This window comes from Chionomys nivalis, chromosome 18 (genome assembly GCF_950005125.1).
Source record: "Chionomys nivalis chromosome 18, mChiNiv1.1, whole genome shotgun sequence".
In the NCBI taxonomy this organism is placed as follows: Eukaryota; Metazoa; Chordata; class Mammalia; order Rodentia; family Cricetidae; genus Chionomys; species Chionomys nivalis.
The window spans coordinates 9,396,790-9,415,420 of NC_080103.1; the positions used below are offsets into that span (position 1 = coordinate 9,396,790).

The following is an 18,631-nucleotide window of genomic DNA, read 5'->3' on the forward strand; positions in this document are numbered from 1 at the left end:
TTTCCCACAGAGTTTCTGAAAAAACAGCTGTGGCATGGCCCTGGTCCCTTCATTTCCCACTTCTCTGGACTTGCTGTTCCTGACATGCCTGCATTATAGTATGTATCTATGACATTACTGTGAGTATCTGAGGACAGACTTGGGAGCTGCTTCCCCTGGCTCTGAAAACTGATATAGGAACCGCTCTATCAGCCCTAACTAAAGCCTTAGCTAACTGAGATAGTGTTCTGAGCACCGTCCTCCCCACTGGAGTGCTTTGGAGCTGATGTTTCAAATGTTAATTGTAGAAACAGGCTACGAAAAAAAATTGTTATAAGATTTACAAAAAATAGCTGATCTTCTAAAAGAAATGCTTTGGAGAAATAATCTGACTTACAGAAAATACAGATTATGTATTTAAAATGACACTCACTGGAGACATAAAAGTTTAAAATTACAAAATTTCTATCAGATAAACAGATTTTGATTAGGTTTCCTTTCAAAACAAATTTATGAAGAAATTAAGTTTTACACTTCGGTGTCAAGAGTACCTAAAAGGTATCTGAAAGGACATAAGAAAATTATTTCTTTATTTGGCACAGGGTCTCAAGTAGCCCACATTAGTCTCTAACTTGCCACACAGTCAAGGAAGACCTTGAGGTCCTGATCCTTTTTTCTTTACCTCCCAACTGCTGGGATTACAGGTCTGTGGCAACACATACCAGTACATGAATGAAGCACTGAGGACTGAACCCGCCTTTGTTCATGCTAGGTGAACACTCTGCCTACACAGCCATATCCTTAGCCCAATCCTTTATTTTGACAGAACTTTTTTTTGTTTGTTTGTTTTGTTTTTTGTTTTTCGAGACAGGGTTTCTCTGTAGCTTTGGAGCCTGTCCTGGAAGTAGCCCTTGTAGACCAGGCTGGCCTCGAACTCAGAGATTCACCTGTCTCGACAGAACGACTTCTAAATAATGCTCACAAAAAACCTTTTGTGGGATTATTGCTATTATTTCCCTTTTCAGGACTATTTCATCTTTTTACAGTTACTTATTCTGTGTGTATGTGTACATGTGGAGGTCAGAGAACATGCTGAAGTCAGTTCTCTTTCCACCATGTGGGTCCCCGGAACTGAACTCAGGTCTTCAGGTTCAGATGTAAGCAATTTACCTGCAGAGTGTTTCCTCAGCTCATAAACTTCCCTTTCAAGAGGAAAATTATGGAGCTACAATCCCTATGATCAATAACATTGAGCACATTTGTAAGCTTACTTTATATGTAACAAAAAAGGTCTATGTTATTGCATATGAGAGGAGGCTCTAATTCCTTGTGTTTAAAGAATGGTTACATTTTAAAATACGTTGTTAATTGCTCAGAAAAAAAGTTTTTTATTGTTGTTGTTTTGAGACAGGGTCTCTCTATAATCTAGCTCCGACTGTCCTGGAATTCTCTATGTAGAGCAGACTGGCCTTGAACTCACAGAGATCCACCTGCCTCTGCCTCCAAGTACTGGTGCCACTATGCTTAGCTCTCAGGAAATTTCTAAACTGCTTTTGGCTAGCAAATTTAAAATGTAAATATAAAACATACATTTTAGGATTGGCATGTATATAGAGTTATTTTGCATGATTTCTGGGCTTTGATCCACATAGAATATACATATATTTTCTGAATGTCAAAATAGGTTAATTTTGCTATTAGTTTAATTGCTAATAAAAAATACATTTTGTTGTAATGCTATAAAGGTGGATGCTTTATTTTTATCTTTTTACTATTTACTTTTAAAACAGTATGTGTATAGTTTTGTATCTGTGGATATGTGCTCTTGGAGGCCACAAGAAGGAATCTGTCCCTTGGAACTGCAGTTATAGGTGGATTTGGGCAGCCTTATTTGGTTACTAGGAATAAAATCAGCAAAACCAGTTCATAATCTTAAGCACTTAGCTATCTCTTCAGTCCAGAAAGTGGGTATTTTAATATCCAATTAATTATTACATCATAAAATTGACAAGATTTTATATTTTATTGAGCTACCTGCTTGAGGACCAGCAAGACAGCTCAGCACATAAAGGAACTTGCCACCAACCCTGACAACTAGAGCTTTATCCCCAGAACTCACAGATGGAAGGAAAGGGCAGGCTCCTGAAAGTTGTCCTCTGACCTCCACATGAATACTGTGGGCATGCACACTCCTGCCCAAATCAAACTGTCAATTAAATGTAACTGTCTGTAAGGTGATGAAGATGGCTCAGCAGCTGAGGGTATGCACTGCTTTCAGAGGCCCCAGTCTGGAGCCTGAGCTCTAGTTCCATGAGGTCAGACACTCCTCTTCTCGACTCTGCAGGCACTTGTACTTCACACATGCACACACCACACAGACAATGTACAGAATTAGGAGTAAAATGAGGGGCTGGAGAGATGGCTCAGTGGTTGAGAGCATTGCCTGCTCTTCCAAAGGTCCTGAGTTCAACTCCCGGCAACCACATGGTGGCTCATGGCCATCTGTAATGAGGTCTGGTGCCCTCTTCTGGCCTGCAGACACACACACAGACAGAATATTGTATACATAATAAATAAATATTTAAAAAAAATTTAAAAAAAAAAAAGAGTAAAATGAATATCGGAGCTGGAGAGATGGCTTGGAGATTAAGAACCGTTGCTGCTCTTGCAGAGGACCTGGTTTCAGTTCCCAACACCCGCATCAGGATTCTGGTGCACTCACTCTCTGTGGTCTCCATGAGCTCTGCAAGCACATAGTGCAGACAAGCAGACACAAGTACGTACATATAGACAGAGGCAGGTGGATCTCAGTGTCAAGGCCAGCCAAGAGCTACACAGTGAAACCCTGTCTTAAATTTTTCCCCCAAGACATGGTTTCTTTGTGTAACCCTGGTTGTTCTGGCACTCGCTCCAAAGACCAGGCTGGCCTCAAACTCAGAGATCCACCGACCTCGAGTGCTGGGATTAAAGTTGAAAATAAATCTTTAAAAAGAAAAAAAAATATTGCTGGCAGTGGTGGTACTTGGGAGGCAGAGTGGGAAGGCTCACCCTAAGTTCAAGGCCACCATGGACTGTGAGTTCCAGGGCAGTCTGAGCTATATATACTGAGAAACCCTGTCTCAAAAACAAACAAACAAACCTTAGCAAAAAGTCGAGCTCCTTTACTTTTCTGTTTCTGTCTTTTAATAACCTCTTTGAAAGCAAAGTGATTTTAAATATAAGGGGATTTTGGTACATTACTAATCTACATATTTGTGACTTAAACATGTAGAGTAGAACTTACATATATTATGTAGACATTTGAAGAGTTAAATACATGTAAATTTAGAACGTGCAAAATGACTGCTAGCTGTTCTGTATTATACAATGGGCATTATGTCTGGGCTGTCAACATGTAGGATAGCTAATGAAATTCTTTGATTTTTTAAGGCTTTTTTTGTTTGGTTTTGTCAGGACAAAGTTTCACTAAGAAACCCTTGATGGTCTTGAATTCAGAGATCTCTTGTTCTCCAGCTGCTAGGATTAAGGGTGTGAGCCCCAACCCCAACTTGTCTCTGATATATGTGTATGCATATGTATGTGGTGTATAGATAGATAGATAGATAGATAGATAGATAGATAGATAGATAGATAGATATTGGGAGGGGGTTGAGACAGGATTTCTCTGTGTAGCCCTGGCTGTCCTGGAACTCACTCTGTAGACCAGGCTAGCCTCAAACCCACAGAGATCCTCCGGTTTCTGCCTCCCGAGAACTCGGATTAAAGGCATATGCCACCACCGCCCAGGTTGTTTCTGATATTTTTAATCGGCACTGCTCAATGACAGAAAAGAAGGCTCAGTGGGTAAAAGGTAAAAGCACTTGCCGCAAGCTTAATGGAGTTCAGTCTCTTGGACCCCTATGGTAGAAGAGACCTGGCTCGGAAAGCTGTCTTTGGTTTCCTCACACACACCATAGTTACATGTACATTCATACACATAAAATCAATACTGTTTGGGCTGGAGAGATGGCTCAGAGGTTAAGAGCTCTGGCTGGGTCGGCAGTGGTGTCGCATGCCTTTAATCTCAGCACTCAGAAGGCAAAGGCAGGATGATCTCTGTGAGTCTGAGGCTAGCCTGGTCTACAGAGTGAGTTCCAGGAAACCCTGTCTCGACACACACACACACACACACACACACACAGAGCACTGGCTACTCTTCCAGAGGTTCTGAGTTCAATTTCCAATAGCCACATGATGGCTCACAATCATCTATGAGATTGCCCTCTTCTTGCCTGCAGGTATTCATGTAGACAAAGCACTCCTACATAAACAAACAAACCCGTTCAATAAAAAGTGTGCCATTTGGGTAATCCTGATCTTTGAAGCCTTGGTCTCCATCTATTGGTCTCGGAATGAAAATATTTCGTTTTGTACAAATGAAACACACAGAGAAATAAGTCTGTGGTCAGGTGTCGCTAAATTACTAAATTTGTGAAGGTCTAACATTAGATTTTGTTGGTGTGGTAGACCTAGGGAACTAAAGAGTCTACATTTTGTTTAATGAGCAGAAGTTGTGCTACTATAGGAAAGATTTCTGTACAGTTCTGTGCAATGGTGCCAAATGTTGCTGTCTCCTTACATGTTAAATATATTTATATGAGCCGGGCGGTGGTGGCGCACGCCTTTAATCCCAGCACTTGGGAGGCAGAAGCAGGCGGATCTCTGTGAGTTCGAGACCAGCCTGGTCTACAAGAGCTAGTTCCAGGACAGGCTCCAAAACCACAGAGAAACCCTGTCTCGAAAAACCAAAAAAAAAAAAAAAAAAAAAAATATATATATATATATATATATATATATATATATTTATATGCCTGCTGTATTGGATAAGCTCAGACGCATGGTTTAGGAGCCAACAGCTTGGGGTCAAGCTGATGAGGCCTACACTAGAATTGCTAGTGGTGCTTCCTTTTCCCAGGCCTGTGCTCATGTGCTCCTAATTGTACTAACTAGTTAGTCGCTTTAAACAAAGATAATTAGACGTGCCCTAACAATGTGCACTCCAAGCAGTCCTCTGATAATTAAAAGGCACCGGTCACTTAAAGAGAACTCCTATAAACAACAATCTTCAGGCTAGTTCTCACTCAACATTTGCTTTGCTGACTGGATTTCTGTGAAGCTTTTCAATGGCTGGCTGTTAGCATTCTGTAGGAGAACAACCTCCAACAAAAGAGTGAAAAGCATTTCTGAGAAGCTGGGACTACTCCGCAGGAGACTGAACTCAAACACAAGAGTAGATTCTGTGAAGACCTGACCTAAAAGGCCACTCCGTCTGTACCTTTTATCTGCTTAAAACTAACTATGAAGGTTTTATTGGTACGACTCCTTGACATCTGTCCCTCTCCCAACGTGGGATCAGACCAATCTGAAGCGATCACCATGGTAAGAGAGACAGCTGAGATCATCCGATATCGCCAAGCTGTCTTCAGTGAAAACTGTTTAGAGACAAGCATGGTGAAGGGGAGGACTAAAATAAAACAGTCCCCCTGGCATGATGACATTTGCAGGCAACCCCATCATGTTGGGATCCTGAGCCAGGATGATGATGAGTTGGAGGTTGGCCTAAGTGTCACAAAATCCTGTTTCAAACCAGGAAACCCTGTCTTAAATTATTCCCCCCAAGACACGGTTTCTCTGTGTAACCCTGGTTGTTCGGGCACTCGCTCCACAGACCAGGTTGGCCTCAAACTCAGAGATCCCCCTGCCTCTGCCTCCTGAGTGCTGGGATTAACGGCGTGCACCACCACCATACCCAGCTGGGAAACAAGTTCTTCCCCCCCTCCAGACTGAATTTCTCTGTAGCTTTGGGACCTGTTCTGAAACTTGTTCTACAGACCAGGCTGGCCTCAAACTCAGAGGTCAGCCTTCCTTTGCCTCCCGAGTGCTGGGATTAAAGGCGTGCATCATGACGGCCTGGTGGGAAACCCATTCTTATATTTGGTTACTTGCGGGAATGTCTTTGGTTCCTACTTGTATTCTGGTAAAAATGGCCTCCAAGAAATCTGTTCTTTTTGGCTCTCCTTTCCTATCCTGTCACTCCTGATTTACCTGAAGCACCTACCTAAGTTAAAATGCACCTATAAATAACAGTATTTTGGGGCCAGTGAGATACATGGCTCAGAGGGTGAAGATGTCTAAGCCTGGAGACCCTGCGCTGGATCCCCAGTTTCCACATAATGGGGAGCTGAATCTTCTAAGTTGTCTCTGATCTACACAAGCACAAATGTGTGTGTGCACCCACATAAACTGTAAGTAAAAAAAAAAATTAAGTAATTTTTAAAATTTACTTTAAATGTAAAGTAATTAAAAAATTTTAAGTAATAGCCAGGAGGTGGTTGTGCATACCTGTAATTTGGGAAGCAGAGGCAGGTGGATCTGTGAATTCAAGGCAAGCCTGGTCAACAGAGTGAGTTCCCAGGACAGCTAGGGCTGTTTGTTGTTACACAGAGAAACCATGTCTCGAAAAACTAAAAAAACCAAAACTTATTTATTTGTGTGCACTTTTGTGGGCATTGACTCACCAGAGCGTGAAGGCCATAGACAACCCACAGGAGTTGGTCCCCTCCTGCTAGTGTGTGCTGTCCTAAGGATCAAACTCAGTCAGGCTTGGCAGCTTTTACCTACTAAATTACCTCACTTGCCCAATCTAGGCAGCTGCAACGTTCTCAACACTACAAAGGGGAACTAGCTTCCTTTATAGAGTGTGCCTCCACAATAAAATCTACACAAAATCTGCTCTAATCTGTACCCTAAATTTCCTTTCTAGTCCCTTTATGCTAGGGATAGAACCCAGAGCAAAGGAATGCCAGACACACACCTGCCCCTGCGCTACATTTCCAGGCCCGCCTCCAGGGAATCTAAAGGTGGATAAAATACCAAGACAAAAGGGGGGCGGGGGGCGCGACGACACACGGAGGGGGGGAGGGAAGGACAGGGACACTACACGACCACAAGGACCGCACTGTTGTTGCACAGGCTGGACTTGAATACCTGGATGCTTCTGCCTGTTCTACCCGCTCTTCTCAATGGTTGAGTGCTGGGATCACAGACATATACCTCCATACTTAGTTTTAAGAATTTTCAATAAACGTTTTAATAACCATGGAGTGCCTGAGCACTTGACAATGGACTCCACTACCAAAAATCACTGGCTTATCTAATAATTTGGGTGTGGTGGTTTGCTCTTCCTTATTACAGCACGTATAAAAACACGACTAGCAGTTGCCCTGCGTGGTGGTGGAACACGTCTTTAATCCCAGCAAGGGCACCTATGTGAGTTTGAGGCCCCAGCCTGGTCTCCAAAACGAATTCCAGGACAGTTAGAGTTGTTACACAGAGAGACCCTGACTCGAAAATCAAACAACAACCCACCCCCACCCCCCATGACTAGCGAGACATAGTGGCTCACCTCTGTAACTCCAGGCTAAACAAGAGGAGAGCTGCAAGGTGCACGGTCTGAGATACTTAGTGAGACTCAAATATTTAAGACAGAAACTAGAGAAGCCTTTACAGGAAGCGGAGACCAATGAGCGGTGCCTCGAGGAAGTCTGTGAGACTAGGAACACACTAATGGGAAACAAACAGCAATTCACGGTCTATGGATAATTTTATTCCTTTTTTAATTGCACACGTCTCCTGTCTCCTGCACAAACATTCGTGTAAGAACTGGATATCAGGCCATAACTGCTCTTACCCAGATTATAAAGTTTCACGTTATTATCAGACCCAGAAATGTAAGAGTGCCCACTTTTGCCTCAAATATCCTTCAGTTCTTCACACCAGCGTTGTGCCTGCCAAAAACAGGGGCGCCAACTTGCAAAAGGGAGCCCCAAGTCTGAGGCTCGCAGCAGCCTGGACTTGCGCTCCACGCTGCCCCCTAACGGCCACCCCTCTGGCCTGGGCTTCCCGTAGTCCGGCTCCCCGGCCCCAGGTCTTCCACCCACCCCCTTCACCTCCTTCCAGTCCCCTCCCCTTCCTCCCGCCAGCATCCCCTTCCTCTTTGTCCCTCTCCCCCCGCCGCCACCCCCGCTCCGGCAGCCTCCGGGCCGGCGCCCACAGGTCCGGGCTGGGCACTTGTCACGGCCCCTTCCACGGCGCTCCGGCCGCTCCGGAACTCTGCGTCTCCCTCCCCCTCACCTCTTCCGGAGCGCTGCCCGCTTCGCTCTTACTGGGCCCGCCAGCTTGGTCCCGTTTCTTTCTCAAGTTAAGACTCCTTGCCAGCGGCCGTCACTTTTTGGCCTTTTCACATATGCATATTTGGGGGACCTTTAACCCCCCCCTCGCGGAAAAATGGAGGCAATAAAATGGCGGACCCGGAAGTGAAGACCCGGTGACTATGCCTCCTGGCGGAGGAATCCGGATGAAATGGGTTAGAAACCCCACTTTGCCTTTTTGTCAAAACCGCAACGCACCTCTGAGGCCGACTTCTTCCTACCCAGGACCTCTTGAGCTTGAAAAGCGTGTACCGAGGGCATCCTGAACGGGACTACTTAGCGAGGCGCAGGATCATTGATTACGTGGCTTACGTGAGGCATAGTTCCGGTAGGGGACGGACCGGGCCGGTGGTTTTGGCGCCAACGCTTGCGAGGGTGAGGTTGCTGGTGGGTCGTTTTGGAGTTTGCGCTCCACCTTCCCACTGGTTCTCCGCAGGGCTAGCCTTAGGGTCAGGGGGGAATCGTGCTTCCTCGTCTTAACCTTCGCGAGACTGTTCGGGGACATTCCTGGCTAGGCACGCGCATCGGACACCTGCCCGACCGGATACTTTGCCAATTAGTAGCCTGAATATAAAGCCATTCTCAGGGAAGACAAACTTACAACGTTTGGGGGGGAGACTGAAGAGGATGGAACATGAATTTGCATCTCCTTTCCGTCACTTCATGGACCAAACAGCTTATCTTGGTTTCCACTCATCGGTTTAAATGAATGGACTGAGAAAAAAAAAAAAGGTCCTTCAAAAATCAGCAACAGACAAGCCTCTAATAATGTCAGCCTAGGCAGAGAGAGCTTTGAACTCAAAGTCCAGGTTCCAGGCCCCAAATTTAAACACAAGGTTTGGAAATGGTGACACACCCCTGCAGAGACAGGCAGATCTTTATGAGTTCAAGACCAACAAAGCAAGTTCCAGGACTGTTATACAGAGAAAACAAACAAAAAGATGTGGCTTAGTGTCTAAGAGCACCGGCTTCCTGAGGAACTCTAGTGGGGCCTGGCAAGCACTCCGACCACTGAGCGCCATCCATCCCGAACAGTTCTTCCGCAGTCAGTATTAGAGAAAACGAAAAGCTGAATGTGGGAACAAGTAAATTCCGAGATCTGTAGTACTTCACTGAGAAGAGAGGAAACGCAAACCCAGACTTAGGCTTTAACATCTTTATTAAATAAATGAACAATGGCAGCACAAATCAGCAGCAATAACTTTGGAAGGAAGAGGGACAGGTGCAGGGTCTGAATATAATTGCTTCTTTCACGGTCTTCCAATGGCTGAAGAACCATGCCCAGGAACCACTGGCTCCCATCACATACTGCAACTACAGAAGGGCAAAGCTAAAGTGCTAAGAACCAAAACATTCCGCCTGTTCCATGACTGAATCACAATTTTATATAAATTATGCTAATACTACTCTGGTTTCCCTTTAGATCATATAAATCTTTTGCCTTTTATGGATTATCCTACACCAAGGTTTGCCCATGAAGACTGAAATCTGTTCTCTCAAAGTTCCCAACCCATAGCTAGGAGCGGAGTTGTGAGGTGGATTCCATGCTTTTCCTCACTCCCGTTCTCCAGGGCGCGTTATTTCCTCTCGTACCCATGACCATCCATGTTTCTGCACGACATCCTGTTTTGTAGGAAGCATCTCAGAACTTCCAGGTCCTCACTACTTGAAATATTTGCTTACTGGCCTCGTGCAGGAAATCAGGGAGGATCGAGGAATCTCTGAAGCCGATTAAAATGTAATGTAAAAAAAAAATAAATCGGTTTCCCATTTTGCACAACTGTACTTCTCTCTGGTGCCCCAATACGGATGGTTTTCTGGGACTAGTTAATATCCTTGGGGTTGGGGTGGAAATCCCGTAATCTAGTACTCCTGTGACTGAACCCTTGACTTTGTGCCTAGAAGGCTTTTGAGAGAAATGGAGTAGGCAGATAAATAAATAAATAAATAAATAAATAAGAAATAAATACATAAAAACATACAATTCAATTGGCAGATTCATCAGCACCACCAGCACAATAAAGGGAAGAGAACAGTATTAGATGGGAAAGGCTTAGAAAGGACCGGGCTTAAAAGGGAAGGCAGTGGGGTAAGGGGTGGGAGAGAGAAGCTTTGGCCTTAGAGCAAGTCCAAGTCGATAGCGTGGATGCTGGCAATGGGAGCTCTCCAGAAGTTAAAGGTGCTGAACTCAAGGAGGGGATCACCTTCTGGGTTCTTCTGTTCTGCTCCACTTGCTTGACCGCCCATTTTGCCACCGTTGCTGTCTGTGCTCTTGTAGGTAGATGTATCTGACAGGCCCAGGCCTTCCAGCTCCGACAGATCCAGTTCTGGGATGGGCATCCTCCAGAAAAGAAAGGAGTTGTACTGGCTACTCACAGGGTCCCTCATAATTCCCTGGGAAGAGCAAGTCACTTGTTAGTCTTCATGCCAGAGCAAGCTCCTTGCCCCGAGCCTTCTTCCCTTGCTTAAGCTGATCTTTTTGTTTGCTCTGGTAAATTAAGCCAAGGATTTTAAGACAAGTACCAGGACTTTCTATTACGATTCTGCACCAGCTCCTAACTTCTCCACTGCAGCAGGCTCACCCTGGCTCTAGTTTTTCCTGCAGTAATATACCTCGGGTCTTATACACAGCAGGCAGGAGCTGTATCTCTATCCCCTTAGGTCTGATTTCTGAGCCTTTACAAGTCTGGCCCCACTCTTTTTGTGTGTGGTATTGAGGGGCTAACAGAACCTGGGGTGTCTAGGCAAATAAAACTCTGAATTATACCCTAAGCCCTCTTTTTACCTTTATTTTTAGACAGGCTCTTACTGACTTGCCCAGTCTAACATTGAACTTGAAATCTTTCTGCTTCAGCCTCCCGAGTCACAGGCCTGCTCCACTAAATTAATTAACTGTGCTGAGAACCAAAGTCAGGACTTTACATGTACTGGTCAAGGATCCTACACATTCCCAGAACCAAACATATGGCTTCTTCACGTCTGTTTACTAAGCTATGGTGTTCTGTAAAGGTCTTCCATGACATGTTCGCATTTCCTCTTGCCTTTAATGCAGCAACGAACTCACCTCCTCCAGGACATCTCCCCCAAAGCGGTGAGCTCCACCTACCTAGCCACCACAGAGCCTTCCCCAGCACCCTGCAGAATTTTACCTGACTCCATTCTGTTCTGGTTACAGATCACGATGGACTGGATATATTTTATGTGTTTATCTCCTTAGAACCAAAAGTTCCTCTATGGCTAAAAACACACCTACTAGGCTGGGCATGGTGGCACATGCCTTTAATCCCAGCACTTGGGAGGCAAAAGCAGGTGATCTCTGAGTTCCAGGCTAGCCTGGTGTACAGAATGAGTTTCCGAGGCTGTTTCAAAAGCAAAAAACTAAAAAATAAAGATAAAAAAAAACCCAAAACACATCTACTTTTGGGTAGAGCAGGAGCTAGACCTTACAGACGTTACATGTAAACACTAATTTGCCCTTATTAGCACAGTTGACACTTTGCCACTCTCACTTATTTGTCCTCAAAGTAACAAATCCTCACTATGTCTCTCTGGCCCATCTCTCCTCAGGACAAACCCAGACGCTAGAACAGCTTTCTTCCGCTACACCACCATCTTTTCCCGCTGACAACTGAGAGCAAGCAGGCTGGAAGCACCAGGTAAGGGAGCAAAGCTTACAGGGAAAGAACGGTGCCCTGACAGACAGGGTCTCACAATGCAGGCCAGGCTGGCCTTGAACTCACCAAGAGCTGATGGAGAGATCAGAGATTACAGGTATATGCACTATGCCCAATTCCTCTTTCCATGTTTTTTTGGGGTTTGTTTGTTTCTTTGTTTGTATTTCAAGGGCTTCTCTGGCTGTCCTAGAACTTGCTTTGTAGACCAGGTTGGCCTTGAACTCCCTGAGATCTGCCTGCCTCTGCCTCGGGAGTTAACAATCAGTTGTGGTACCTTTGCTTCTCATCTAGCCCACACCTCCCTGACGCTGCGACTAGCAGAGCTCTCTGGAGCCTTCGTGGATTCTTTACTGGCCAGGGAAAGGGCAAGAAGCTTTAGTTTAAATGTTCCCAAAGGAGCAAAAAAACATTCCACTGCCACCAAAAATAGAAGTTTCAAAAAGTCTTTATAGAACACACTATCGGCTCTCATCAGCCTGGGACTCCTAAAAAGTGCCCTTAAGTAAGTTCCAAAGTGTCCCTATATGACGTGAAATGTCTCTGCCAAACTAGGAAAACTGACCTAGAACAGAAACTGCAGGAAATGCGGGGTTGGGGGTGGCCCAGAAGTGGGTTTTTGAGTCTTGCTCCAAACTCAACTCTAGTTCAGGCTAACTTCAAACACAAAGCCTTCATGCGGAGGCGCCCTAATGCTGGAGTTACAGGACCGTATCACACCAGGCCAGAACTTTTGGGCTGCTTTCTTTTTTTTTTTTTTAAGACAGGGTCCTCCTTCCTTTGAAACTTTTTGGGAAGAAAAAAAAAAAAAGACAGGGTCTTCCTCTGTTGCCCGGGCTGTTATGTAGTATGTAGTCAGCCATCTTCCTTCCTCAGTCTCCAGAGTGCTGGGATTCCAGCCGTGTGCCTTTCCCTGTGATCTTGTGCAAAGACAGACACGGGTGTCCACAGGTGTCACACGGTGAGTGTGTGGCGGCAGTGAGAGGAGCACCACCCTGCTCGAGTAACATGTGCCCTGCTCTCTGAAACAGGCTCTCGCTGAACCTGGAGCTCGGTGGGCAGCCAGCGAGTCCAGGGATCCTCCTGTCTCCACCCTCCCGTGTTTCTGGGGCTACAGATGTAGGCGGTCATACCCAGCTTTTTATTTGGCTTCTGGGGATCTGAACTCAGGATTTCTCTGTGCAACAGCTCTGGGCTCCCTAGAACTTGCTTTGTGAACCAGGCTGGGCTCCAACTCAGATTCACCTCCTCTGAGGCATCTGCGACCACCTTCAGGCCATCCCATGACCTTTCATAACATTAAAAAAACACTACCCGTTCTATTTATAATCCCAGCAATCAAGAGGCTCAGGCAGGAGTTTGAGGAGTATGTGTTTGGGCCAAGGCTGGGCAAGACTCTGGCTCAAGCAAAACAAAACAAGCAATATAATAATAATAATAAATAATTTTTTTTTCTTCAGGCAAGGTCTCATAGCTCAGAATAGCTTCAAAATCTAATTCCTGATCCTCCTGCCTCCATCCCCAAATGCTGATGTTTCAGGCATGGTCCAAGATACACAGCTTAAAAAAGCAAAGTCTGGGTTCTTCCATCCATCCTTCCCCTTTCATACTCCCTTCCCTTTCCTCTCTCTCTCCTCCTCTTCCCTTCCCCCTCTCTCATCAAGCTCCAAAATAAGCTCCTGGGAGCTGAACATTACTCAGCAGAGAAGTAGTTTAACAAGAGCGTGATGCCGGACTGAAGCAGGGCCAAGGAGTTAGCAGAAAGGTGAGGTCATTGCCCCATGAACTCAGCTCTGACCATCTCCATGGGAACGTGCAGAGAGTTAGCAAGCATGACTGCACCTATAACACCTTTGAGCTAACCAAGCCCCACTGAGGTCTGGACTACAGACACTAAAGAGCATGCCTTAGGAGCCAGGCTGTTACTGACTAAGCTTATCGGGAAGTTTATGACATCACCAGGTGTTGCCTTGTTAGCGGACTTAAAAAAAACACCTTCCCTTAAAAATCTCCTACAGAGTGACCTTCTTATAACACAGGGCGTTTAATAAACTGTTTTCCACAGACAATGACACAGGTTAAGTCCATGAACTAAAGTAGCAGAGGCTGACCTTGAACTTCTGACACCCAGATTACATAACTAAAACAAACAACAACTACTAGGAAAAAAATAGTTTTTGTTCTTTTGAGCAAGGGTCTAGCTATGTAACCCGGGCTATGTAGAATCTTATTATATAGCCTGGACTAACCTTGAAACTCAAGATTCTCTCTAGTCTCAGCTTCCAGATTCTGGATGCTGAGGTCACAGACATCGCCATCACACCTAGCTTAAAATGAGAAACAAATATATTTTTTAAGCCACGTTATTTGAGACGCGGTCTCACTATATTGCCCTGGCTGTCCTAGAACCCATTTTGTAGGCCATGCCAATCTTGAACTTACAAAGATCTGCTTGCCTCTGCCTCCTGAGTGCTTGGATACAAAAGGTGTGTGCCATTGTACTCAACTAAAACCGTGAAAACCAGACGACACCTTAGATTGTTCAGGAGCTGGCTTGGGTGTCCAGCTGATGTGCACCCCAAGTCTCATACTTCTAGTATAATCCGAGAGCTCTTGCTGTCCTTACAGAGGACCTGGGTTCCCAGCAACCACATGGCAGCTGATAACCAACACCAGTTCCAAGGGATCTGACACCGTCTTCTCAGGAGCAGGCATGTTCTTGGCATTCATAAAAATTAAATCTTTTTTTTTTTTTTTGATTTTTCGAGACAGGGTTTCTCTGTAGCTTTTTTGGGTTCCTGTCCTGGAACTAGCTCTTCTAGACCAGGCTGGCCTCGAACTCACAGAGATCCGCCTGCCCCTGCCTCCCGAGTGCTGGGATTAAAGGCGTGCGCCACCACCGCCAGGCCGAAATCTTTTTTTTTTAAACTTGAAAATTTTTTTTAAAATCTCTGTGTGTGCCGGGTGGTGGTGGCACATGCCTTCAATCCAGCACTCTGGGAGGCAGAGGCAGGTGGATCTCTGTGAGTTCGATGCCAGCTTGGTCTACAAAGCAAGTTCTAGAACAGGCTACACAGAGAAACCCTGTCCCGGAAAAATAAATAAATACATAAACAAATAGAAATCTGTGTGTGTTGTGTATGGGGGGGGCTGGGCATCCACACCCCATGCCTAGGTAGAGGTGAGAGGCCTTGCCTTCTGCTTGTCTGACCATGTAAACCAGGCATGCTGGGCTGGGAGCTCCTGGAGCTTCTCCTGCTCTGCCTCCATCCTGCTGTAACCTGGGATTACAGCTGCACTCCCGTGTCCAGCTTTATATGGGTTCTGGGGATTCCAGCTCAGGTCCTCACACTTGGGTGGGTAAAGATGGCTTTACCTACTGAGCCATCTCCGTCCCAGTCCTGGCCTGGTACGTCCCTCAATCCTGCCTCAGCCTCCATGGAGCCTGGAATGTAAACATGTACCACCATGCTCCATTAAGAATTTTCACAGGGGGCTGGAGAGATGGCTCAGTGGTTAAGAGCACTGACTGCTCTTCCAAAGGACCTGGGTTCAATTTCCAGCACCCACATGGCAGCTCACAACTGTCTGAAGATCCATTTGCAGGGAATCTGACACCTTCACACCAATGCACATTAAATAAACCATAAAAAATATTTAAAAAAAAAAAAAAAAGAATTTTCACAGGGCGCACGCCTTTAATCCCAGCACTCGGGAGGCAGAGGCAGGCGGATCTCTGGGAGTTCGAGGCCAGCCTGGTCTACAAGAGCTAGTTCCAGGACAGGCACCAAAGCTACAGAGAAACCCTGTCTCGAAAAACCAAAAAAAAAAAAAAAAAAAAAAAGAATTTTCACAGGGCGGTCGTGGCCCACGCCTTTAATCCCAGCACTCTGGAGGCAGAGGCTGGCACCTGTGAGTTCCAAGCTAACCAGAGTTACACAGTGAGAGCTGTCAGAAAAAAAAAAAAAAAGACATCTGTTTGTGGTTTTATTTTTATTTCTTTTTTTAAAAGATCTATTTATTATTTATACAGTATTCTGTCTGCATGTGTGCCTGCGGGTCAGAAGAGGGCACCAGACCCCATTACAGATGGTTGTGAGCCATCCTGTGGTTGCTGGGAAATGAACTCAGGACCTTTGGAAGGGCAGGCAGTGCTTTTAACCACTGAGCCATCTCTCCAGCCCCTATTTTTATTTCCTAAATAAGGTCTTAACATGTAGCCCAAGTGCTGGCTTCTAACATGGCATCCCTGCCTCTGCCCTGAGTCCTGGGATTACAGGTGTATGTGCCACCACTCCCAGCTAAGAATTTAGTTCTCGGTGCTGGGCAGATGGCTCAGCAGTTAAGAGCACTGGCTGAAGTCCCGAGTTAATTTCCCACAAACCACACGGTGGCTCACAACCATCTATAGTGGGATCTGATGTCCTCTTCTGGCATAAAAGCACACATGCATAAAAAGAATTTCGTTCTAAAATAATTCTTAGTATATTCTGCTGACCTCCTTCTGTGGTTCTAATCTGACTAGGAGGAGAACTGGGTATGGTAAGGAATTCCTACAACCCCAGCATCTAGTAGGAGGAGGCAGGAGAATCAGGAGTTGTATGGAAGCCAACAAACTGTCTTGAAAAACAGAGACTAAGCTAGCACTTAAGTCAGCATTGACAATCTGACTCCTTTCCTTTCAACTGTAACACGTATAACCGTTGCCTAAACAATTGATCAGAGACTGCACACAACTGTCTTCCAACTGAAACAGCTAAATTCAGGTGTGGAGGCACACAGCTGCAGTCCTAGCAGTCAGCAGGCTGAAGGACTGTGAGTTCAAGCCTAGCCTGGGCTGCATACTGAGTCCAGAGACCCACCCCGCAAACCAAAACAAAAGGAACATGAACAAAACACAAAACTAATTCAAATAAAACAATTTAAAGGAAATTATGTGGAAATATTTAAAGGAAATATCAAAAAGCTGAAAATCTCCAGCCCGGAGACATGTCCAGAGGCCCAAATTCGTTTCAGAAAGCAGACACACAGGTATATGTAGCATTAAAATAAGAAGATGGGCTGCTTTCAAGCTGGCTTCCCCTTCCTTCCTTAACTGCTCTTCACCCATCATTTTACCTGTCTGTCTGGAAGCTCTGGATGGCGACTGACGACATGGTACACACTCAGTAAATGTGCCATCCATTTTGAACTACCCCGATATTGTAGGTAAAGTAACTTCTAAATTTCATTGTCAGTTCTTCGAGACACCATAATTAAAGACACACTTTCTTTAAGCCACGTGGACACACCCAAATACCCTTTGTCTAGACTGCCGCCCCCCAGGAGCACCCAAGGCCTGCTCCACAGAGCCTTGCTGTGTCATGCTGCCACCAAGCAGCCTGAGCAGGGCTGGTGGAGGATGGAGCCGGAAGCTTTCTGGTGTGTCTCACGTTGCTCTGGGATTTTCCTACTAGCCACAACCTTCCCCACGAACTAGGAGGGGCTGCAAAGAAAAATCTGTTCTGGTCAGTAGTTCCTGTGGGCTGCAGTGATTCCAACATGCCATCAGGCAATGGCACAGCTGCCTCCACCTGTCCTACCTCAAGCCTCTTCGGGATGAAAATCTGAGACAGGGAAGAGATTGCATAGTATCCCATGTCAAAAAAGAAAAGGAAAAGGAAAAAGGAGTACTCCCCAAAACTCTCTGTCAGAACAGTGAGGAGGGTGGAAACCCAAGAAGTAGAGGTTGCAGGAATTACAGTAGGAATAAAGATTCACCAAATAACTGGTAGCAAAATTATAGCTTGAAAAGGAAGATACAGATAACTAGCCACTAGACAGAAGCCATTAGATGCACAAGGCAAAAATTATCGGAAAATGGATACACGAAATGAAGAGCTAAATGCCGAGAAATAATTACAGGTAAAGTGTTGGAAATTAATGCTTAGGTCCACGATAAGGCATAGATGGAGATCTTAACAGATAAAAATCTGGTAACAGCTACCCATTGTTCAGAGCGCCCCCTTCTCTCCTCTGAAACGGTCCCCCACCTAGTCTCACATGGGGGTCTTTCAAGCTTGAGAAGCCGCCCCTCAGCTAGGTTACCTGTTACCAATGAATGATTGGCGTGTTCCGAAGATGGAGAGAATGCCTCAGGGGCTCGGGGTCTGCTCTGGACCGGAGAGGAGGAGGCTGCAGAAAAAAGCTGTTGGTGATGAGACGGCTTTGTCTGCTCACGCCTTCTGCCTCGTCTGTGACAGAGTCGGCCGCTGGGTCTCCCCTGCAATGCAGCCCCTCCTAGCAAGGGCGGAAGCACTCCCCGCCCCCTCTCTGCCTGACTCGGCTAATTCGAATGATAGGTTCCGGAACACGCCACCCAGGCTAGAGCCTCTCCATCGGCTCGCACGGCACCCACATCTCTCCAGCACCCTCGTGCTGACCGGGGTGCAATGGCTGAGCAGTTAATTGTCCTCTAACTTAGAAGCATGGGTTAAAAAGACTTCCCGCTAGACCACAAAACGCTCCTCCTTTTCACTCTAAGGACCGAAGGGGACTTTGGGAGACCCGGAAAGGGCCCCGGCGCGCGGTCACCTCTGCACCTGCAGCAGGTGGACAGACCTAGCACACACACTTGGGGTGCCGGGGGTGTCCAGGAGCGCGGTGCTTCCCGCTGTCCCCGCGGGCCACGCCGTGCGCCCCGGCAGGCCTGGGCGGAGCGCTGCGCTCGGCTCGCAGCCCGCGGGTTTCGTA

At 46.0% G+C, this 18,631-nt stretch overlaps 2 protein-coding genes across 3 annotated transcripts in view; both read right to left on the reverse strand.

The window, feature by feature from the left end:
* The window catches only part of Gabpb2 (GA binding protein transcription factor subunit beta 2), a 35,444-nt gene extending 26,909 nt beyond the window's left edge, over positions 1-8,535 (reverse strand). The window contains exon 1 of one of the 2 annotated variants that reach the window (XM_057793536.1): positions 8,427-8,535. The gene's annotated coding sequence lies outside the window, so the exon portion shown is untranslated. Of the gene's footprint in view, positions 1-8,151; positions 8,361-8,426 lie in introns of those variants that run through there. The other variant, XM_057793535.1, reaches the window with a different exon arrangement.
* An 834-nt stretch (positions 8,536-9,369) lies between these two features.
* Mllt11 (MLLT11 transcription factor 7 cofactor) lies at positions 9,370-18,560 on the reverse strand. The gene is made up of 2 exons (XM_057793537.1): positions 17,987-18,560; positions 9,370-10,622 (listed from the first exon to the last, which is right to left on the reverse strand). Exon 2 carries the CDS (start codon positions 10,614-10,616, stop codon positions 10,347-10,349), a length of 270 nt encoding a protein of 89 aa, XP_057649520.1. The 5' UTR covers positions 10,617-10,622; positions 17,987-18,560; the 3' UTR covers positions 9,370-10,346.
* Positions 18,561-18,631: the final 71 nt, after the last annotated feature.

What these genes read in the sequence shown, in the direction of transcription:
- Mllt11 (XM_057793537.1), bottom strand. Translation starts at nt 10,616, where the DNA reads ATGAGGGACCCTGTGAGTAGCCAGTACAACTCCTTTCTTTTCTGGAGG.